This window comes from Opisthocomus hoazin, chromosome 3 (genome assembly GCF_030867145.1).
Source record: "Opisthocomus hoazin isolate bOpiHoa1 chromosome 3, bOpiHoa1.hap1, whole genome shotgun sequence".
In the NCBI taxonomy this organism is placed as follows: Eukaryota; Metazoa; Chordata; class Aves; order Opisthocomiformes; family Opisthocomidae; genus Opisthocomus; species Opisthocomus hoazin.
The window spans coordinates 14,185,736-14,209,171 of NC_134416.1; the positions used below are offsets into that span (position 1 = coordinate 14,185,736).

The 23,436-nt window shown below is 44.0% G+C and overlaps 1 protein-coding gene across 2 annotated transcripts in view; it reads left to right on the forward strand.

The window, feature by feature from the left end:
- ANXA13 (annexin A13) overlaps window positions 1–23,436 on the forward strand; it is a 27,522-nt gene continuing 4,086 nt past the window's right edge. For both annotated transcript variants that reach the window (XM_009935720.2, XM_075415596.1), the window contains exons 1-8: window positions 1–73; window positions 14,964–15,042; window positions 17,315–17,409; window positions 20,204–20,374; window positions 21,036–21,069; window positions 21,154–21,233; window positions 22,681–22,749; window positions 22,969–23,070. In XM_009935720.2, coding sequence (XP_009934022.1) covers window positions 59–73; window positions 14,964–15,042; window positions 17,315–17,409; window positions 20,204–20,374; window positions 21,036–21,069; window positions 21,154–21,233; window positions 22,681–22,749; window positions 22,969–23,070 — 645 coding nt within the window. In that variant the 5' untranslated portion in view covers window positions 1–58. The remainder of the gene's footprint in view (window positions 74–14,963; window positions 15,043–17,314; window positions 17,410–20,203; window positions 20,375–21,035; window positions 21,070–21,153; window positions 21,234–22,680; window positions 22,750–22,968; window positions 23,071–23,436) is intronic.

Here is a 23,436-nt window from a genome sequence, read left to right on the forward strand (position 1 = left end):
ATGCTTGTTTTACTGAAGAGCAGAAGAGTTGCATCTCCCACACTCAGGCTAAGCAAAAATGGGCAGTTCACATGTAAGTAGTTATTTCATTTGGGTTGTCAAAAATGCAGCAATTTCCTGTTTTTATTTTTGTCCATTCTCACTTTAAATGACATTAATGCAGCTGCAAATGAAGATTTAACCTCCAAATCTACTTTAAGTGTGGGTGGGAAATTTGCATGTAGCTGGTAACATCACTTAATTGCAGTACATGAATAACGAAACTACTGCTGTACCACCCAGGTTCTGAGTGTTTTATCGCTCGTGGTGGCTTAGTTAAAAAGGGCAGCACTTTAATCTTGAGATAAAGAAATGCATAGGATGTCATGGGAAAACTAATTTGCGTTCGTTCAGCAAATTTGTGTTGGAACATTCTGAACACTAAAATAATTCCCTAAAGATGGATTAAACACTTCCTGTCCCAAAGGCCAATGCTTTCAAAATTTGGCTGTTTATTACGGAATAGTAGGGACAGGAGTAGTCTCAAAGTGTGGTGCTCATGCAAGGGCCTAATTAAAATCCAGATGTCAGGATTTACTAGATCAAATGACTGTGTGAGTTTTGACTAAGACAGTTTTGCTTAACATTTGGGTGTTTAATGATAAATATCTAAATCTGCATAAAGATATTTAGCCTCAGAACAATCTGATGATTGTCAAAAGTTTGTGTGGTAGCTGTGAATGATTGGTGCTTCTGAAAGTTAAGTAGCTTGTGCTGAAGAAGTTGGTGATTTTTAGCTCCAATTCCAAAACTAATGGATAAAAGGCAGTATCTATTCAGCAGCGCATTGTCTCCTTGAATGATGAAAACCTGCAGTTTTACAGTACATATCAATAGAAGACATCCTGTTTGCTCATACGGGCTAATGTTACGTTAGTTTCTCTAAGACTGATATTATTTTATTACGTGACAATTTTTTAATTCAAATTCAGCAAGGCCCTGACAGATGCCGAGCATCTGCTGCTTTTGGACCAACCCTCCAGGACATTTTCTTTGCCAGACTGAGCAAGAGAGCCCGTACCATTTGCACAGAGCCCCAGCTACTGAGCCAAGGAGCTTTTTGTCTCCTTGTGTAAGGGTAAATGGTCCCATCTCCACACTATCCTTTTGTAGCCTGGCTGCTTGCGTAGGAGGAGAGAAGCGAACAGTTCAGCAACCTATCTTTGCATAGGAAACAAGGCCAAGAGAGCTTCTGCCGCACAGCACCACGTGTCCACATAAGCCCACATCGAAGAGCTGTTGGCAGGCGTCTCCTGAGGGTCCTGACGCTGAAGAGCCTTTCCCTGGACAGTGCACTGAATGCAGTGTAGAGTAAGCAGGCTTCTTCAGTTTAGGTTTAAACTAGCCAGGTGAGATCTACCTATGGCAAGAGAGCTCACAGCACTGCATCTCAGGCAGGTTTAGCAGTTGTATGAGCTCCATGCTGGAGTAAGTAGCCTGGTTGTAGGTGTAGTACACCAGAGTTGTGCTGTGAGCTTCAGTGGGAAGAGGTGTGAGCTCATGTTGGAAGAGAATCCCGTGATTCAGCCCATGACTCACTGGGAATTGCATCATTCTGTGTTTGTCCCTATGAAATTACAGGTAATCCTGGAGAAATGCCTGCACCTGTATCAGACAACTGCTTCTGGAGCCGCCTGAAAATACTTGGTTCTTGACAGAGCTTTTCAGCTGCAATTTGTTCGTTCTCCTAATCTTGTGTTTTGCAACCATAGGTTCACGAGTGTCTTGTGTGTTATGTTTTTTAAACCTCCAGAGCAAGTCTTACAGACTCGCAGAGGATAAATGGAAACCAACCGTAGGGACTACCAGTTTGGCAGCAGATGAGCCAGTAAGCGCTTTTTTTATGAAGGATGAAAGGGGCACCGTGGTGGTACAGCACATGTTGCTGTGGTTTGTGGTGGCTGTGGCAGGCACTGCAGTGCACAAAGGCAACTCCTCTTTCATGGTCAAGACTGGCACTGGAAAGCTGGGTAAAACTGGGCTGTTTCATTCTGTTGAGTACTGCATCTTTCCAAAATTTTGGCTGCTTTGAGATTTCAGAAGTGAAATCTTTTTGAATAGCCCGAATTCTGCTGGGAGAAATATCAAATTAATCATCTCTGTCAAATGAGGCATTTTATTTGGTTAAATGGATTTAGGTTTTAAAATTTTTTTTAAAAATGTCAGTATTAAATGAAGTTTTCACTGAAAGCTAAGCATTGTTCAAAGAAAAGGTTCCATTACATGGATGTTGCAATGGAACTTTTCAGCTGTATCTAAATGTCTCATTTTAAAATGAAGCTGTCATCAAAATTACTGTCTTCATGAACATGTTAATTCGAACACAACTAACAAATTTTACTGAAAAAAATACTTTCAACAAAAAATTTCCAACCAGCTCTAAAGCGTACCTTTCTCTGAGAAACTGAACTCTCAGTTAACAGCTACACCTGATGCAGCGTTACAGCTCCACATCTGCATATTTCCACATGCTTTTTGCTCTCTGAAGTCGATCCGGCCCTTTTTTTCCCCCAATCAAACAAAGGTTTTGACTGCACATCCTTAGAGATTTAAAGGCTCTGTTTTCTCTGTTTGCAGTCTTGCATCAAGCTTATCTGTACTTCTGCTGTCTTCTAAATTGCCACAAGTAGAATCAATCCACCTGAAAATCTGAGTAGCTGCTCTGCTGCAAGCAAGTGCTTTGGGGACTAGCAGCAATGGTTTTGATGATATGAAGCTTTGAAAAGTTTGATGGATTTTGACTTTTGTATAATTGTGTAATTGTTTTTTAATCTGCCATGTCTCAAGAATCCAAGAAGAATCTTTATACATGATTCTGTTGTTCTCTGTGATGTTTGTGCCTTGAATTATTCGGGGGGGAGGAGGGGGGGAGCAAGTTCTTTGCTTTAAATTTAAACCACTTTTTGAGATGCTCTGGGACACCTTTGTGTTTCATCTTCTCATTGTAAAGCAGCCCAAACCTTCTCCCAGGGAGCTCTCTATAGTATAAGAAGGGGGTGGCAGGTTGTTGTGGGCCAGATCGTTTGAGAAAGGCAAAAAAGTAAGTATAACCTGGAGAACATACCTGCCTAAGGAGTCCTCTTGGGGATAAGCTCACAAACATCACAAGGACCTCTGTGTTGCCTATGGACATTTCTATCTTTGCAGAAATGTTTCCTTAGTACAAGGATTACTTACCACAGCATGATTTTATTATCTCATCACAAAGTTCAACAATTGCTGTTTGTTGCTTGCCTGGCAGACCAATATTCAGTGAGTCAGTTCTTGTTCAGACCCTGGCCATAAGTCCACGGTCAGCAGAAGACAGAAATACCTTCTGGTTCAGCTGCCCAACGCTAGAGAAGAGCTGTGGCAGATTCTTTTTGTTTCCATGGTCTCCTCTTATCCAGGATGTTTGCTGTTCCTTTTAGGTCTGAGGCTGTCCTGTGAGTGCAGCTGTGGTAGGGGTTAACAAGTATCTACCCAAGAAAAATTTATGATGCGTTTGTGGCAAAAAAAAAAAAGAACGCATCTGAAGTATCAAAGGGTCATTACATTTGTTTTGCATAATGTGAAGAAGTCAAACAATTATGTTTTACAAAAATATAAAAATTCCAAAATGTCTGGACTCTAACACTCTTCTTTGTATACAACAGTTTTAGTGTATTCTACCAAGTTCTGTTGTTACTATCCAGAAAAATTACTCTGTCTTTGTTATTAACTACTGACTGAGGCAATGGACTGATTACTGCTGCTGTAGGTAACTCAGCTGACCTGGGAGCGTCTTGAGACTTCCTCCACCCTGTGAGGTGGAAAGGAGTTAGACACAGAAACCTCCAAGTTCTGGAGACGCAGTTGTTTTGTCGGGCACTAAACGTGCCATGTCTGTATAGTAACAGCCCTTCTATGTGTCTGTGAGTGTATAGATGGTGTTTAGACAATGCATCTTGCAGAGGAATGTTTTAAAAACAATGACTGGACCAAGGGGAGAAGCATGCAATCTTGGGGCTTCCCTGATGGAGTGCAACATCCTTCAAGTTCTTCTCCTTTTAAATAATTGAGCTTTAAAACACGTGAAAGACTCTGCGTGATGTTCCCAAAGACTGTGTCCATGTATTTCAGCCCTGTGCAGGTATACTTGAGTCATGTTGGCTTTCATGCTGGAATACACAACAATTTACTTCAGTTCCATCAATGTCAACTTACCAGAACTCATCACAAGCCTTAGCTGAGGTAATGATGAGCTCTCTCTGTACCAGTATGCAAGTCAGAGTTTTGGTATCTCAGCTGAAAAAAGAGGCAGAATATGCCAGTTTCCAATCATTTTAGTTATCATTATCCCTAATGGCCCAGCATACAAAGTGTTTTCCAATCAGGCACTGCGGTCAATAAAATAAAAGTAGACTGGTCCACCCCCAGCATAATGGAGAATTATTCCAGACTTGGAATTCTAGATTTGTCCTAGGTGAATAAAGCCATTTGCTTGCCGGGTTTTTTGTGGCTTCCATTTGCAAGATTAGAAGTATTAAAAGGAAGCGATGTGAGGCATGACTCATGATGGCTAAACACAAGCATGGTGTCTCTGGAGATCTCTAGCATCCTTTTCTGCCTCGGCTTCAGCTGCCGCGCCAGGGAAGTTAGGTCCCTCTCAGCCCTACGTCACCTCTGGCAGCCCCACACATCTGTATTCAAGGAGATGAACTGAGCCCTCTAGAAATGAAAGCTGCGGTTTTGCAGTTTTGGCATTCCCACTGCATGGTACCCTGGTAGCTAATTCTGATTTTAACAGTAATCTGCATTAAGGAGTTCCACTAGCCACCAGAAGGTGTAGACACATTAAAACGGGACAGTGTAACATTCAGCCATGAGAGAACCCCCCCAAATGCATTTTTTTCTCTTAATTGCAAAATTCTATCATGGTGATGAGCACAAATAAATAGAGTGGATAAAAGATTAGCCATAAGCTATTATGAGTTGTTAATAACTATTTAGAAACAGGAGGGGCATTGCAGGAGATAGATGATTTTCACTTTGCAGTTTAAATAACTGTCAGAGGAATTACTTTCACTGTTACCACTTGTTTGTAAGAGGAAAAAGTGAATGCAACTAATTCTATTAGGATCTTCTTATCACTGTAGTTTTAGTCTTAGATGTAGAAAATAAGGTTGTTTGCACCTCTCAGTTTGGAAGGAGTCACCAAATCATTGCAAAGGCTATTGACTAATGAAATCTAGTCAACATGACTTACATGCATTGTATTATCCATTGTATTATACTCCATATAGAAATTGTTTTGTTCCTGACAGCAGCCAACTGTCAGCAACAAGCCAGCCTGACAGTGTGTGTTGCTGTCATACAGCTGTTAGACCTAAAAGAGCCGTAAGGATTGAGGAGAGTGACAGCCTGCCTGGCAGATGGCAGGTGGCATTCAGAGACGCCGATACCATTCTCTGAGCAGTCAAGGAGGCAGATGGCAATTTTCCAGTTACATATTGTGGTTGACTGAGAAAATTACTCAAACAAACAAAAATGACAGGTATGTTTTGCAAAACAGCAGAGGAAGAAGCCTAGCGTTCAAAAGGACACTCATAGTCCGTAAGGTAGCACTTGGCAATGGACATACCTCAAAACGGTGTTTGTCAACCCCACCTTTTTATTACCATAGCGCAAACCCTGGTGCTTGCTGATCCTGCCCCACTGCCAACATGCCACAGCTGTTCGCTTCTGTTTGTTTTTAAATGGTAGCACCCACCTACTCTGGCCTGTGTGCTGAAAGCTTTTACATTTCACATAAATTCCTGCCTGAATAAGTGAGCCCAATTATTTGAATTTCACTGAAGAGCTTGCAGGCCATCTTTCTTTGATGCAGGGGTGATAGGAGATGTGGAGCCCACCATCCGCTAATCATAGAATCATAGAATGGTAAGGGTTGGAAGGGGCCTTAAAGATCATCTGGTTCCAACCCCCCGGCCATGAGCAGGGACATCTTCCACTAGACCAGGTTGCTCAGAGCTCCATCCAACCTGGCCTGGAACACTGCCAGGGAGGGGGCATCCACAGCTTCTCTGGGCAACCTGTTCCAGTGCCCCACCACACTCATGGTGAAGAATTTTTTCCTAATATCTAATCTAAATCTGCCCTCTTTTAGTTTACAGCCATTCCTCCTTGTCCTATCACTACACACTCTTGTGAGAAGCCCCTCTCCATCCTTTCTGTAGGCCCCTTCAGGTACTGGAAGGCTGCTGTAGGGTCATCCCGGAGCTTTCTCTTCTCGAGGCTGAACAGCCCCAACTCCCTCAGCCTGTCCTCATAGGAGAGGTGCTCCAGCCCTCTGATCATCTGGACCCGCTCCAACACATCCGTGTCCTTCTTATGTTGGGGGCTCCAGAGCTGGATGCAGTACTGCAGGTAGGGTCTCATCAGAGCGGAGTAAAGGGGCAGAATCACCTTCCTCGTCCTGCTGGCCACGCTTCTCTTGATGCTGCCCAGGATACGGGAGGCTTTCTGGGCTGCAAGCGCACAGTAATCAGATGTCCTCATCCCTGAACAGCCTTTCCTAGTTACATGAGACCCAGCCTTGCCAGAATTAACCTTTGTTTCTTTTCTTCACCACTATATTAAAGAGCTCTAATATTTTGACGTTTTTCTCGTGGAAGTACCTATGCACTGAAATGAAATGGTCTTTATCTGCTATTCTGCCCTTTCTGATTGATGGTCTGGAGTTTTCTGAGCAAGTCACCCTTTCATCCCCCAGGAATATTTGCAGCTGGGCTGGCTGACACAGCCGGAGGCAGGGCTGTGCCAGTGTCCCAAGGTCTCACCACCATAGAAAGCAGCCACAGGTTGCTGGGCCCCATTGCCAGCTTTCTCCAGAGCTTTCATGCATCCCACAGCAAAGCCAGAAGCTCCCGGTGGAGGGGCGATCCTCTGCCTGCCGGCTCCCAGGGCTCTCCCACTCACAGCTCTGAGATGTGGGATGCGTGTCTCCAGGCTCTTGGCCATGGGTGAGGGAGGTATGGCACTTGTCAGGCAGGTTGGCTGCTACTGCTAAAAGGCTTTTCCTCTTTTCTCTATTGATGTTCATTCCAGTCTCAACTGCATTTTTAACCAATGCAAGCAGGAAGATGTATTTTCTATTAGGAATGCATAGGTTTAAAATAAGGTGACATTACTATAAAAGAATAATATACCTTATATAGGGGCAGGAGGCTGTGACTATTCCTGTTATGCTCATACCTTCTTCTATGATCCAAACATCGACCCAGTTCAAGGGGGCTGAAGGCAGCATACTGACAGGGGGAAAAGAGTACTTATGACTGGAAATGTCTGTTCTCGTAAATCGGGCTATTGGTGAAGTACAAACGTAGCATCATTTTTTCAGTCTGTCTTTGGAAGTAGATCAGAACCAAGATACAGCAGCCCACTCCCATTTTTCTGCTTGTGTTTTATTCTTAATACACAGAAATGCTTGGAAAAGAGTGATGAGATTTGGGCTGTTTGTCACTGAGACTATCCCTCTGAGGAAGAGCTCAGAGTTTGTTCTGCTAACAGGATGTTATCCTGACAACATGTGATGTAGAAGACTAAAACCACAAGATCAAGACAACGTGCCCTTTTGTTTTTTCTCTGTTCAGTACTGTTCATCTAGTTAACCCTGGATTACAGTTGCCTTATAGCTTATTAAAAGGCTTCTGCCAGGATAAATAATTAATCTTGGGTATATGTGTCTTGATAAAATATTAATCATGTAGGTGCTGATTTGCCAAAAGCTGTCTTCCGTGATCATAGTATATTATAAACAATTTAACTAATCAGATTAACACCCCAGTCCTGTTGCTTATTATGCTAGCAAGGTGACTAGATGGTTTGAGACATTTCTTGGTAGACAGAGAAAACAAATTTTCCTCTCCCCACAAAAAAAAAGGAATACAGAAAAGCATAGAATTGGGAGGCACCTTGAGATGTCAGCTCAGTTACCCATTGCCTACAGCAAGATCAGCTCTGCCTAAACCATTCCTGACAGCTCTAGCAGTGCTGAGCTGGAGGAGCACTGCCTCATTAGTTGGAAACAAGGCTCCCCTAAGGTCTTTGAACTGGTGACTCAGTGACTGTGCACGGTAAAATCTCAACAGGTTCCACAGCTGAGATCTGTGACGGGTTTTCAAATGTTTTGGCTTGTGTGTTTGCTTTTCTGGCATTCCTGTGCTCACCTTTGGGACACTGTGGATTGTTTGGGGCTTGGCTTCCTAAAGGAACAGGATCCATGACACTGCAGAATGTATATATCTGTTACCCTAGCTAAAAATATTTGAACTCACTGGACAATTTTTAGACGACTTTACCAGCAGGGTGTCTCAAAATTATTAGGTGCCTGTAATGTTTCTTGAAAACCCTGAGAAGAGAAATACTGTTTTAGAAATACCCTGAACAAAAGACTGAGTCATGAGCTCAACCCTAGTAAGACACCAGAGAATCCACACAGTGACGGGCCATTATAGCAGTGCCTGTCAGGGGAATTGCTTCAGCTGCAATACGCAGTAGAGGCACCAAAATCAGCCAGACAGGAGATGTAAATTAGTGGGAAACCAGGCGGAGGGGTTTCTGGTGCCCACCTGCTTGGTGGAAAGGAAAGCTCAGATTGCTGCACATGGAACTGGTTTATGGCATTCTTTTTAAAACCTCGGTTTTCTCCAATGCATTTTTCTGAACATAATTAAGTATATGTGAAGAATAAGAAAACTGATGAAATAGCTGTGGCATGGTTCTGTGGCCCACCTCCAGTAACCACTGGTGATGCCCTCAGGTATACGAGATATCCACACCAGGTTGACAGATGCAGGTCCCGCAGAAGACCACTCATTTCTGACATGCAGTGGGCAGCTTACCCTGGGGTGTCTCTGACAGCACCAGATACCAACATTTACACAGCTGAATATTGCCCTAAATTTTATTCCGGACCCTACTCGTGTGCAGGAGTCAGTGCTGCGGAGAGCATGGCTGGGTCAGGCTGCCCTTTCTATGTGCTGCCATTTTGAGATGTAATTTTTTATTTCTGTTAACCAAAGAAAAATGAAAACAGAAACCAAAGAGAAGCTTGAAATTAGACATCCACTAAATAAAGCACATAAAACGGACCTGGCAAGAATGAAGACTGGGGTAGGCACTCAACATCCCTGGATCAATCCAGCCCTTTTTAGAGCTCTGCCCATAGCTGTCAGACTTGCATCTTGACTGCCCTGGTCAGCAACCACATTCCTGCTGGCTCTTCCTGGCGATTTGCTTGTAAGTGTCTGTGTCTGCATTTTTCCACGTGCATTATCGGCGTCGATCTGTGTTCAAGCTGCGGCGGGTGAGCAGTCAGCAGCATCCCGAGCAGCTACCCTTCCTGTGTTTTGGCGTTACTCCTCTGTTCCCGAGCATGGTTGTGGCATCTGCTTGAGATGATGGAAATGAAAAAATAGCTGTGTTTGCTCAGCTTTATTATCACCTATTTTCAGATGGAGGGTGTTGTCTCTCTTTTGCAATACAGGAAGCTACCTGGCGCTTAGGGACATGCTTTAGTGGTGGACATGGCAGTGTTAGGTTTATGGTTGGACTCGATGATCTGAAAGGTTTTTTCCAACCTAAATGATGCTATGATTCTGTGATTCTATGCTCACGGTAGTGTTTCTTCAGTTCTTGTCTACTGACAGGTGAGCAGTTTGTATCCACTACAAGCTTAATTCTCTTTAGCTGAAGGAAGATACTAGATTTTGTCTTCAGAAATGTCTGCAACGTATTGCAACATCCAAGCAATTCTAAAAACTGATGCCTTGGATCCACCAGAGCTCTTATTTTCCCCCCATGTCTTTCTTGGGTTTGCTGACCTTTTTGTAAAACTGTTTATTTGTGCACCATAAGGGCTCCACGTGCTGAAATATCAAAGAGTCTCCAAATGCTTCTCTAAGCATTGCAGACCTGCTTCAACTATAAACTCATCTTACTTCTCCTTAAAGTCAAATGTAATTTACAGTAGGAAAACTACTTGGCATGCTTTATGACAAGGTGGAAGTGTTAGTTTTAGACCAGTTATAATGTGTGGAGTTTAATGGAAATAAATCTGTGGCTATTTTAGCCAAGGCTGCAAGGGAAAATGTTGTCTAAAAATATGCAAGAGTGAGGCAAAAACTGTTCAAGATAAAGAATACTGTTGGCAGAAAAACCAAGTGAACACAGGCCATGAATACAGCTAGGCTGGAAGTGAAAAGAGGATTTCATACCACCAGAGCTCTGGTTACACTAATTAATACAGAGTGTTGGAGAGAAATGTAGAAAAAAAATGAAGTAACTGAGTAGATGGGGCTGGACCAATTTATGGGAGCAAGTTCCCTTTCATCCTATGTCCAGCTGCAAAATTTGTACGCAGTCTCTCCACCTGATATTTCAGACTCCACATCATGCTATCACCAAAAGCTAAGTTCTTAACTCTAAAACAAGAACTATATTAAAGTGACTCTGCCAATATTTTTAAAACAATACCTACAAGTTACAAATGGTATTAAACATCAATTTCTTTTGCCATTTATCCCTGCAGGGAAATCTACCTGTCAAAATCCGCAGGGTGAGAAGCACTGCAGTTCTGAAACAGCTCTTCCTCTCCTATGTGGGAAGGCTGTGTCAGTGGGCAAGAACAAGGCTGGGACGCAGCAGGTGGTGAATTTTAACCAGGGCTTTCCAGATGACACAGAATTAGCCTTGACAGTCACTTACACAGAGTATGAGACTTCCTATCTATAAAGCTGATGCTTGTATTACACACAGTGCTACGAGAGTGATATCTCCTAGGTGCATCATTTAATGTTTTACAGTGATTTATTTGAAGATGGAGGCTTTAGCAGAGCTAACTCAATAGATTCTTCTGGTGCTTTAAAACAAACATGTCCTGAACATCATTAAGAAACAGGCCTTCCTTCCCTTCAAAATGATTTTGCCCTTGAAAAGAAAACATTTCTTTATTTATGTCTTTATGAATCCTCATAAATCCGCAGTGTTATTTAAGTTGCTGGTGCTACCATTTTCCTACCTGTTGCAACTGTGCTACACACAAACACAACAGCTACAATGACAAGTTGCACCCAGGAGTTAGGGACTCACTAAAACCTGAGCATAACTGACCAGCCGTCAAGGCATAAGAGAGCAAACCACTCTCCCAAAGTCCTGTGATGACATTACCAGGACCAGCGGCGTCTGTAACGGGGTTGGGGCAGTGGGAGCTGCAGAGGCGGCAGCACTGGCATGACGAGGACGATACCCACAGCCCAGCACTGCTGGTGGGTAAGGCCAAGCAAAGTACGAACCAGCTCCTTGCCTTTGGGGTTTGTGTGTTTCTGTGCAGGCTGAATGACTGCAAACCGGGAGGGAATGACAATCAAAGCTTTTCTCCTCTCCCTTCTCACCAAGTGCATCTTCTGTCCCAGGTCAGGGGGAAGTGAATGTGGAGCAACGGTTCTCAACTCGTATTGCTGGAGTGGATTTGGGGGTCTATGAATTAGAGTAGCACTTCGATACTACAAAGTAGTCAAATCTATGTATTTGATATGTTAGCACTTTTCTCTGTATTTTGTGCTCCAGAATTGTTCCTGAAAAATGCTAATTTTTCAGCTGCTTCCCCTGGTCCTTACCCTCGCAAAGAAATGCTTTGCAAACAACTCTAGAATAACTTCAGTACTGGCTGCCTAACACAGACAGCAGGATCAACCATGTGAGTGGCATGAACAGCATCTGAAAAGCGGGCTAACGCTACAGAGCCAAAATAATAATAGTTTGATATCACCATCATTTAGTCCTTCAGATATTGTACCCCGTTCCTACAAACAGCTGCTTTCCACATGGTGCGGCAGAAGGGCAGGGATACTGTCTGTCCAGCTTGCAGGGTCCTTTGGGTGCGTGATACAGATGGAAGAAGTAATTAGGAGTGCATTACCCACAATAGTAATAATTACATGCTAAAGTATGGACTGAAGTCCATACTTCCAGCAGAGGACTACAAAGATGATGAAGGGACCAGAGCATCTCTCCTACAAGGAAAGGCTGAGGGAGCTGGGCTTGTTCAGACTGAAGAAGAGAAGGCTGAGAGAGGACCTTAGAAATGCCTATAAATATCTTAAGGGTGGGTGTCAGGAGGATGGGACCAGACTCTTTTCAGTGGTGCCCAGCAACAGGACAAGGGGCAATGGGCTCAAACTGAAGCATATGAAGTTCTGAATGTGAACATGAGGAAGAACTTCTTTATTTTGAGGGTGACGGAGCACTGGAACAGGCTGCCCAGGGAGGTTGCAGAGCCTCCTTCTCTGGAGATATTCAAAAGCTGCCTGGACAAGGTCCTGTGCAGCCTGCTGTAGGTGACCCTGCTTTGGCAGGGGGATTGGACTAGATGATCCCCAGAGGTCCCTTCCAAGCCCTACCATTCTGTATTTCTGTGATTCTGTGAAGTGTGGAAAACACTTCGCCTGTGAAACTTGGTATTGTGGAGAGGGGAAAACCATACTGGTACTGCACTGTGCAGTGCGCAGGGCACACTCAATGGAATGGGCAGCAAAGCATCCTCCTGAATGCTACACCATGATGCTCATTGAATCCGTCACATGTTGAGGAGCACCTGGACCACACTCCTTGCATCACCACCGTGCCTGTACGACTCTCCAGCAAAGCAGCCCGTTGTGCATGCAGCATTTGCATCCTGGGGCTGTATGCCCAGAACAGGCTTTCATTGTACTGTGGGATCCTATTATTCTGTTCCCTCAAATTCATCACCCACTGAGTCTGGTTAGCTGTCATTGTTTGTTTTGATGTTACAGAGAACAGAGGTGAATGTTATTCTCTCAAGAATGGAAATGAGGGTGTAACAATCAGAAGAGAAGAAAGAAATTAAAGCTGCTTAATTTTCAAGCATGTGGTGCAAAAAGATATCTTTTGTACGTGATTCCATCAAGGGAGAAGCATGTGCACCCCATCACAACAGAACAATGTGAATGTAATTCATTTTTGATAAAGATGGTGATCAGTGTATCTGTTTTCTAACTTTGTGCTTTTCCCTTTCCTTTTTGATAAAATTCCTGAGGAATCTGAAGACCGTTAAAGAAAATCTCCTACTAGACTATATTAGTTACTTATACGAAAATAAGTTACTTATATGCATCTATTTCCACCTAATTTGAAAGGTTTAGAGAAGCGTGTGAGTGTATCAGAGCATACAGTAGGATACACGTTTACAAGCAACATTTGTGATGATAAGGTGGCAATGAACGTATTATCTTGTGCTGTAGAGACTGAGAGAAATTATGGCATTGCTATTGCACGTTACTAATTGCTGTTGTTGTAAAAATAACTTTCTGTTTCAGTGAGATAGCTGCACTGCAGCAGCTGCCATTAGCAGTACGTTGTATCCTAGATGCTAACTGCGTTAGAAAAGCCAGGTGCCTCAATGGTCTTTGGTCTATCACAAAAGTACTTTGGTAAACCAGTATAGGCTCTGGATTTGGGGTTTCTCCTTCAGAAAACACCCTTTGCCTTTTGACAGAGGACTCCTTTATCCACAACTGTAGCTCTTCCACCAGAGCTAGCAGATCACAGCGTGAAACTTTTGAGGAATGCCAAGAGACATCCAGGCTATATCTATACTTGTAAATAAACCAGGTTGTTCTCTGGCCAGAGGGGTACGTGGCAGAGCGTGGCCCACAGCCATATGGCTAAATTCTGCTTATCACACAAGCAGAATGATCTTCTGCATAATGTCTTTTGGGAATCATCTCTGCCCTGTGCTGTCCCCAAAGAGAAATAGGTTAATCAGCCATTTAGCCTCTTCCGCTCTTCAGTAGCCTGGTGGCATTTTCAAAAGGACTTAAAAGCACATTGCCATGCCCTGGGATGTCATAACCCTTAATTTAGTGGAGAGCGGAGTGCCATGCCCTGGGGTATCATAACCCTTAATTAACAGTGGTAGTGCCAGTGCCTGGCAGCCCTGCAAAGCAAGTAGCCCGATCCACATGTTGCTATTTGAATGGAAAGGCCAAAGCACTTGCAGTGCTCACTAAGACCCTCTGAGTCCATGGTGTGCATATAGTTCTACGTGATTTAGGAGCCTAGGACCTATTTTTCAGTATTATTTTAGCGTTTAGGCATTTTAAAGATCTGATTCATGATAGTACAGAGGTTGAAAATGTTGCTGCCCTCCTGGTCTCAGATACTTCTACCCTTGTCTGAACAACAGCAGAACAGAGAGTGTACCAGCATTTCAGCCCTTGCGATTGTCAGATTAGTAGGAACAGGCATGGGTTTCTGTTTACCTTGATATGTCAGGCTGTAAAGTGCTGCTGCAGCTGTGGACTTTGAGTTATTATCCCCGATATATTTAGTTCAAGGTAACCACATGTACTATTTTGCCAAAAGAAAAAAAACCACCAGCTTTATCACATTATATATCTCCAATTATCTTTTTTGCATGAATACATCAACGCAAGAAAGGTTTGCAGGACCAGTTTTTATTCAGTTGGTTGGGACTGTAAGCTCCTAGTACTTACAAACGTACTGCTGAGACAGGTCCTGGTTCTGTATGTATCTGATAAGGTGTTTATATTGGCCTGTTGTTAAAGTGGTACAAACACATAATATTTGATCTGGCACAAAGACTCCCAGAAGGAAGGTATTACCTTAAAATTATTTGAATAAGCCTGAACTGGCAAAACAAAGCTATGTAGGATCAGCACCGTGTGTCATGTGGTGACAGCTATTTGTGGATCCATTCTAGGAGCCCTAGTGATAGAGTGTTTCAGCAAAGCACAGCATGAACTTCACGATTTAGATGGTGTGAGCAAAGATCAAGCATGAACCTGGCCCAAACTGCTGTCATTTAGAGAGACTAATGCAAAATTGTTTCCCATGTATCGGTTGTGCCTCTGTTTTCCTAGTCTACCGATAAACGCCATCATCATGGTTTTGATGCAGACCGAGATGCCAAGAAAATACATACTGCCTGCAAAGGAGTAGGTAAGAAAGCTCTCATTTTTTATACAAAGGGCAGTTCAATATTATAAAAAGCACATACATAAACTGAGTGCAAAACAACTGTTCCAGCCAGTTTCAGGTAACCTTTATGCTTTCTGTCACTTAATGACTCAAAGAACATGCACACCCCTGAAGTTTTATACGATTACGATAAATAGGAACGGAAGCCAGCTTGTTCATTGAAGACTGGTAGGATCTAGTTTGTTAATTGCTTGGCTCCAGGGATTGGGATAAACATGATATTTGCTCCCTGCAATAGGAACATCAAGCTGTCAAGACTGATGCTGGGGGGTCCAACTAGTCAGGTTGGCTTAAGGTCGTGGTTATATGTCCTTTCCCAGGCCTTCAAGGACCAGTGAGAAACATCACCACCTCCATATGTTTATCAGAGCCCACTGCAGCTCCATCAGCTGAAAGGAATATATGGTGCTCTCAGTCTGCATCAGTGATTTTTAACCAGAAAAACTGGCTCCCACCATCTTCTAAGGTGGTTTGAAGTAATCATCTGGCTGACTGTGCACTGATGTGGATGAGGAATGCACAGTGTTCATGGGATCCTCAGGTCCATGGAGGTGACAATGTCCAGCAGAGGAAGAACAACGAGGCAGCACACGAGAGCAAGAAGTTACTAATTCATTCCAGGTGTTTGTGCAGTAAACACGTATTTAAGCATTTCTTCCTAGTATAGCACTGACATTCAGAATCACCTAGTTATGTGCTGAATTTTAGGAATTGTTCCTGTCCTGTCAGCTGAGTCCTCTCAAGACAGTTCCTCAAAGGACTCTCCTACTGAGAGTTTAACCCCACATTGTCGGATAGGAGTGCTTTTCCTTCTAAAAATGGACCATGCCTTCTGCCTCAGTTCTAAGCAGGAAGACCTGAACAAGACGCCCTAAACTTGTCCTGTATGTACCTAGTAGTGATACGCAGAGATGAAAACGCATCAGCTGCTACTGAATGCCAATATAATTTGTATTTTTATCCTTTGTGCTGGGAGATCCTCAGAAACCCTTGCTGGTCCCTGCTCCCAGGAGCCTATGATAAGGCATGGCACAAAGCCCAGTAGGTGGATGCAACAGATGGAAGAGCACGAGGAGAGCATGGGGCAGTGTCCACCAGCATGACGTGCATGCATCAGCAGACCTGGCATATGGCTGATGCTTTGATCTGCCATCTAAACCCGTGATATGCTATGGGCATTTTGGCAGTGTCCATCACATGCAGGGTCATAGACACACATTCTCCGTTTCAGTACTTGTCTTGAAGAAACAATGCCTGAGGCAAGCTGCTGACCCTGAGATGGAGGTGCACCAGGACATGTGTGTTAATGCAATAGCTACTCTACTGTGTCTTTCGGGCATCCAAGTAACATCACTGCAGTCCTGTCTCTTTAGCCACAAACATAACAAATGCCTTCCAGCATCTTTGTTTAGCACAAACATCTGTTTATATGGCTGAGGGCAAGAAGAGTACAAGAGCAAGGTCATTGCCTTTAGTAAGCTGCTTCCAGCCATTGCATGAGTTACAGCTCAAAGCTGCCCGAGGGCTTTCTGCTGGAGGGATGCTGCATGTTCAGGTCCCCTGCGGGTTCCCAGGAGATGCAGCTGCTGTGGGGCCCATCAGCAGGGCAGCCCATGCTCCCACTTCACTCTCACTTATTTTTTGCCAAGCAAAGCAGCATCAGCAGAGACTCAGACTGTGAAGGTTGGTTCCTGCTCCTCCTCCTGACTCTACTGAGTGCAAAGCACAACCCATTTTATACAGGCTATACATTTGGGCTGTGGGTTGATGAAGCGGATTTACACACATCCTCGCCTACCCGGACCACTCGCCCCACGCCGTTTGTTCTGTTGTGTGAACACAAGCATTCGCACATTTAATGAACTGGATCTGGTGGCTGATCCCTCAGGACTACTCAAACAAGCACTGCCGCCAAGAACGTGTATGTCAGCTTACAGGCACTGGCATAACCCTGATTTTAGGAGCAGTGTCTGACCCTCTCAGACAGAAGACTCTCAATTTCCCTAATAAAATATAAGTGGTATGAGATGGCGAACTTTTATTTTATGGTCTGCACATTGAAGCTGACTACAGTTAAATATATCCTCAAAAGAGTCTTAGATGATGCAGATCCTAAAGCTGGCACCAGTGGGGATGTATGTATAGCAATTTCTTTTGTCTTTAGAGATTAAGTTTTCTTTCCTGTGCATTAGATTCCTGAGTAAATAATTCTTACACACAATTTCTTTTTCAGGAACCGATGAAAAGAAAATTATTGAAGTCTTGTCAAGTCGAACATCGGAGCAGAGACAACAAATAAAACAGAAGTACAAGGCTCTGTATAGCAAGGTATTTTGAAATAAATGGCCTCTCTGTTTCAAACCACATACCTGCTAGAAATACAGCCTCTAGGCCTCTGCTTTGGAAAATATCAAGGGCACAGTGTATTTAAGGAGGACACCAGTTAGTTTCTGATTCAGCAATGTATTTTAGCTCATAAAATACCAATTATATTGCTAATCTTAGGCCTCAGAGTCTTCTTGAAATCAGCCTTAAACAGGTCAGAGCATTTTAATCACAGTTGGGAGAGCTAGAAAATAAATAATAAATAAATAAATTAACTGAAACAAGAAATATTTCAGCTTGTGTTCATCTTCAGCACATTCAGAAAAACAAACTAATGTACAAGGGAAATTTTGTCAGAATCCCTCTCAAACCAGATGCAAATTCAGAGGAACTATTTGATATTACATCATTGTATTTTTGTTGAGTTTAATAGATGTAGTGTTGATTTCTTCCAGTAATGAAGTAGAATTCATGTTGTAAAACTGAGAAATCACACAGAATCACACACACAGAATGGTAGGGTTTGGAAAGGACCTCTGTGGGTCATCTAGTCCAACCCCCCTGCCAATGCAGGGTCACCTACAGCAGGCTGCACAGGAGCTTGTCCAGGCGGGTCTTGAATATCTCCAGAGAAGGAGACTCCGCAACCTCCCTGGGCAGCCTGTTCCAGGGCTCCGTCACCCTCAGAGTGAAGAAGTTCTTCCTCATGTTCAGACGGAACTTCCTGTGCTTCAGTTTGTGCCCATTGCCCCTTGTCCTGTCGCTGGACATCACTGAAAAGAGCTTGGCCCCATCCTCCTGACACCCACCCTTAAGATATTTGTAAGTATATATTAGGTCCCCTCGCAGCCTTCTCTTCTTCAGGCTGAACAAGCCCAGCTCCCTCAGCCTCTCCTCGTAGGAGAGATGTTCCAGTCCCCTCACCATCCTTGTAGCCCTCCGCTGGACTCTCTCCAGCAGCTCTTCATCTTTCTTGAACTGGGGAGCCCAGAACTGGACAGAGTACTCCAGATGGGGCCTCACCAGGGCAGTGTAGAGGGGAAGGAGGAACCTCCCTCGACCTGCTGGCCACACTCCTCTTGATGCACCCCAGGATACCATTGGCCTTCTTGGCAGCCAGGGCACACTGCTGGCTCATGGTCAACCTGTCATCCACCAGGACACCCAGGTCCCTCTCCGCAGAGCTGCTCTCCAACAGGTCCACCCCAAGCCTGTACTGGTGCATGGGGTTGTTCGTCCCCAGGTGCAGGACCCTGCACTTGCCCTTGTTGAACCTCATCAGGTTCCTCTCTGCCCAACTTTCCAGCCTATCCAGGTCTCGCTGAATGGCAGCACAGCCTTCCGGTGTGTCTACCACTCCTCCCAGTTTTGTGTCATCAGCAAACTTGCTGAGGGTACATTCTAACTCTTCATCCAGGTCATTGATGAAGAAATCTCGTTGGGTGCCCCCTCCCTGGCAGTGTTCAAGGCCAGGTGGGACGGGGCTTTGAGCAGCCTGGTCTGGTGGGAGAGTCATGGCAGGGCGGTTGGAACTAGGTGATCTGTAAGGTCCCCTCCAACCCGTACTATTCCGTGACTCTATGATTCTATGATTTCTGGAGGAGGAGATGTAGACTGCCTTGATGATTTTGCATGTAAGAAAAACAAAGCTTCCAATGTATTATTTAGGTAAACAGTTGAATCCTGCAGAGCTTGTTATTAAATTGGTATTTTCTTATGGCCTGCTTGCTCGTTAGTCATTAATCAACATTAGTAAGGCAGGCGACACTGAAACTGAAAGCACTCTATCTGTAAACCCTAGAGCAAGCAAGATAAGGATTCTGGTTGCATAAATACTATAGATTTAGTTCTCTGATGAGGATTATTAAAAATATGCATTAGAAATGAGCAAATGCCATGAGATACCCCAGTTAGATTAGCATGTAGCAACCCTCCTCGCTTGCCTGGGCAGCCTGGATCTCCTGGGAAGGAGCTGCAAGTTGTACCATTTCGCTCTCCTGCTGCTCGAGTAGACAAGGTTCATAGTGTGTGCGTTGAAACTGCTCCAACACTGATGTCAGCCTCTGACTTGAATAGATTGAGTGTTCACTTGTGGTTATGTAAGAGGATATTGAAGAGCAATAGATGTAGAGCTGGGCTTCTCCGTTGTTGTTCTGAACTTGTCAAGTACTTCCCGTACTACAGGAAATGTTAACTGCAGATAGGGCTTCAAATAAATCTTCAGTAGGTATCCTTCTCAGGGAACGTACAGTAGATTCTTCTTCTTTGGGGTCTCATTAAATTTTGAAATAAGTAGATAGTATCACAGAAAGTTGATTTTTTTAAAATAATTTTTGGTGGAAAAAATGCTTATTGCTTGGCACCAAAACACTTTGTAGCAATTTGTTGCTTTTTCCAATAAGTCAATTTTAACCAAAACTGGAAGAGAAGTTTAGGAAGTTGAATCCCTTCTGTTGCAGCTCTTTTAAAGTAGAAAGCTTCTGCATTGTGTTGCAGAGTAAACTCTTCTGTTAAGCTTTTAAAAACACTAGACTGCATTTATTTAAATAAATAAGAGTCCAAACTGGACTGATATTGGCTGGTATTTGAAGATGGAACAACCATTCATTCAGTATGAAACAAAAATTTTTAGGGAATTTATTTGGAACATAAAGTCTATGTTTTTAAAGCCATTTTTATGTTTTTTTCCTGTTTTGATACAGAAGAAGCTTTGAAATCATGAAATGCCCTGAAATAAATAACCCCCCCTGTAATTCCGGCTAAGCGTTTGCACTAACTCTTCCAACTGTCCCCGCAGGATATGGAAGAGACCCTGAAGGGAGACCTGAGTGGGAATTTTGAAAAGGCTGTGCTGGCTCTGCTGGACCTGCCCTGTGAGTACGAGGCCCGAGAGCTTCGGAAGGCGATGAAGGGCGCTGGGACGGACGAGTCGCTGCTGATCGAGATTCTTTGCACGCGAAACAACAAGGTTGGGACACTCCAGTGTTTTTTATGCATGACCTTCCTTAGATGGCAGGGCAAAGAGCTCGCCAAGAGCATCACCCCAGGAGGAGGAGGACAGATCAGATCAGCTTCCATGACTGAAATGCCTGTTGTCGGTGGTTGCATCCATAAGGTTGCCATACCAGAGCTGAAACTCTTGCAGGAGTTGAGGGCAGTGTGATTCAAATTCCTTCCTCGGTCCTACTCGTATCTCCTGTGGGTGGTAGAGAAGCAACACCGATGACAGAGAAAGCCCTGGATGCCTGTTGACAGCAGTTTTGGCACTGCTCTGACTGGTCAGAGGTGGCTCCTGCCAGGAATGGGAATGCCATCCTCTTCAAAAAGCCCTTTAGCTTAAGCCAAAGCACAAGTAAAACCAGAGGGATGCCTGCACAAGTCAGGCTTCCATCGAAATGCTGCCCTGAACCGGGCTGGGTTTGCACTGTGTCTCTGTGGCCTGAGTGGGGAGTGGGAATTCAGCTCCTCCCACCCCTGCTATGCCTCAAGCAACATGGGCATGGTACTGTCTTGCTGGAGTTTTGTTTGCTTATTTACTTACTAATTAATTGCATTTATTTATTTATTTTTATAAATATTTTTCCGTATTTATTAATTTGCTTATTTATTTATTTGATTTATTTCCCTAGGAAATTGTAAACATAAAGCAGGCATACAAACGGCGTAAGTAGTATTGTCTTTCAAACACCTTCATTTAAAGCCTTTATTACTGGGTGAACCCTCACAGATGTTTTTTTTTCTCCACAGTCTTTGACAGGGATTTAGAGTCAGATGTTAAAAGTGACACAAGTGGCTCCCTGCAGAAGATATTAGTCACTGTGCTAGAGGTAAGGCTGGGGGCTTTCCTCTTATGCAGCTACCTGGCAGAGGTATTTCCTTGAAATCAGCAAAATCTGATTTCCAGCTCAGCTTAGGAGTTTGCAGTTCAGATAGATACAGAACAAGTAGGAAAGAAATTGCTGTTATGTTAGTTTTCCATTCACCCAGAAAGCACGTTTTCCGTTAAAACATGCTTTATTTGAAACCACCTGCATGAAATAAAGAAAAAAATTAGTATGTCCATAAAGACACAATATAACTAAGAAGAGTAGGATCACACCTAGAAATGCAATGGGGTGGCCAGTCTGGTCAGACAGCCCTGAGAAATGAAAAGATTCAGTAAATAGAAGAAGCTTTAAAGACCTAACAGTCACATCGCTAAATACACCACAGTTAGATTCCCATTCTGGAAAGCGTTGATACAGCTCTCTTCAACCTCTTCGGGTATATTTTCAGGAGTGGCAAATACATAATTGTTCATACATCTTTTTGTAGATTAGTTCTTTATAATTTCTATCAGGAATTACAGTGTTAGTGAATGCTCAGAGTGTACGGGTTAGTCAGGAAAATATTTTGCAATTATCAGGGTATATCCAGCATCGTAAAAACTATCAGAACTTCACTGTAGGTACCAGGAATCTTTTTGCAGTAGCTGGATGATGGATACACCAGCTGCTTTCCTGAGAATCTTTGTGATTTGAGCCCAAGGTGCTGTACTTACCCAGCAGCTCAGCCCTCCGGGGGTGAGAGCCAAAGGCTGTGTTGGGCGGGTCCTACCCCAGCTCTGTCAGTACATCTCAGCCCCATTCCCACCCCAGTGCCTGCCCACACATGCTAACACTTCCCACCAGTGGAAAAATACACACAAAAACCAGCAGAAACCAGAACAAAAGAGTGACCCATGTGGGAAGGGACCTCTTGGCCCTCCTCAAAGCAAGGCTAACTCCAAACTCAGACCAGGTTTTCCTCTGATTTTGTTTCTGCTCTGGACACAAGCTGGCTGGGTGAGGGAGCAGGAACACCCATGGGATGGTAAGGATGCTGGAGACAAGGGGGATCAGCCACAGGGGAGCATCTACAGAGCTGTCTACTGCTGTGCAGCTACCGAGCCCTGATAGTCCCTTCCTGCTCCAGAGGCATCAGAGCTGCAGTCTCATTAAGTTCCAGTCTCATTAGGGTCCCAGCACACAGCAAACAAAACCAGGAGATAAGCCCTAGCATACAGGCTTCACCTCTAAAGTCAGCAAAACCAAGGGCTGTGGTAAACACTAATAGGCTGTTCAAAACTGTACCACCAACTCCCACCGTGCCCCATCACTAGGTATTTGTCAGCAGATGGCAGCAAAACTATAGCCAAAATATTTGTGAGGGCCACGAGCTGACAATCTTCCCTTCCACTAAGAAATGCAACCAACACTTGGTCTGATTTTTTTACGGTCATTTGCTTTGCTCTAGGCAACCCGAGATGAGACCCAACAGATCAATGCAGAGCTCGCTGAGCAAGATGCCACAGATCTGTATAAAGTAAGTGCAATGGTGGAAAAATCCACATTTTCCCCGTGCTGCGCAGCAAGGGCTGCCTGAAGGGCAACTAAACATGCCAAGCACAGGGGCAATGGCAGTGTAAGGAGATGAGCAAGGGGGGGCACAGGCTGGAGCTTGGTGGATCAAGGGCTCTGGCTGACTTTCTGTCTCTACTGTGAATAAACAAGCGCTTCAGAAAAATAACATGTAATCTTTAAGGCAGGAGAAGGCCGCTGGGGAACAGAGGAGCTGGCTTTCAATGTGGTCCTGGCAAAGAGAAGCTATAGTCAGCTGAGAGCTACTTTTCAAGCCTACGAAAAGGTGGGTTGTTCTCTTCTGTGATGTGGATTGCATAGGGCCTAACATGTAGTTTGCAGACCCTACGATGACATGGAGGGCAGGCGAACCTTTCTTTGGCGTTTTAAAGGTTCTTGAATGCTTTAAGAATATTGGAAAACATTTTTATACAGCTGGGTCCTGATCTTATGGAAATAGGGGATAAAAGCTGTCTCTTCTGCCAGCGAAGAACCTGTTCCCCCTCATAACCTACACAACATCCAGCCAAATAAATGTTGCAATGTCGTTTCCTTCCCACAGCTGCACGATGGTGGGTGTCCCCTCTCCTGCAGGAGGACCAGCACAGGGACAAGTTCGCAAACTCCTGCCCTGAAGCAGGGTTTTGCTTTT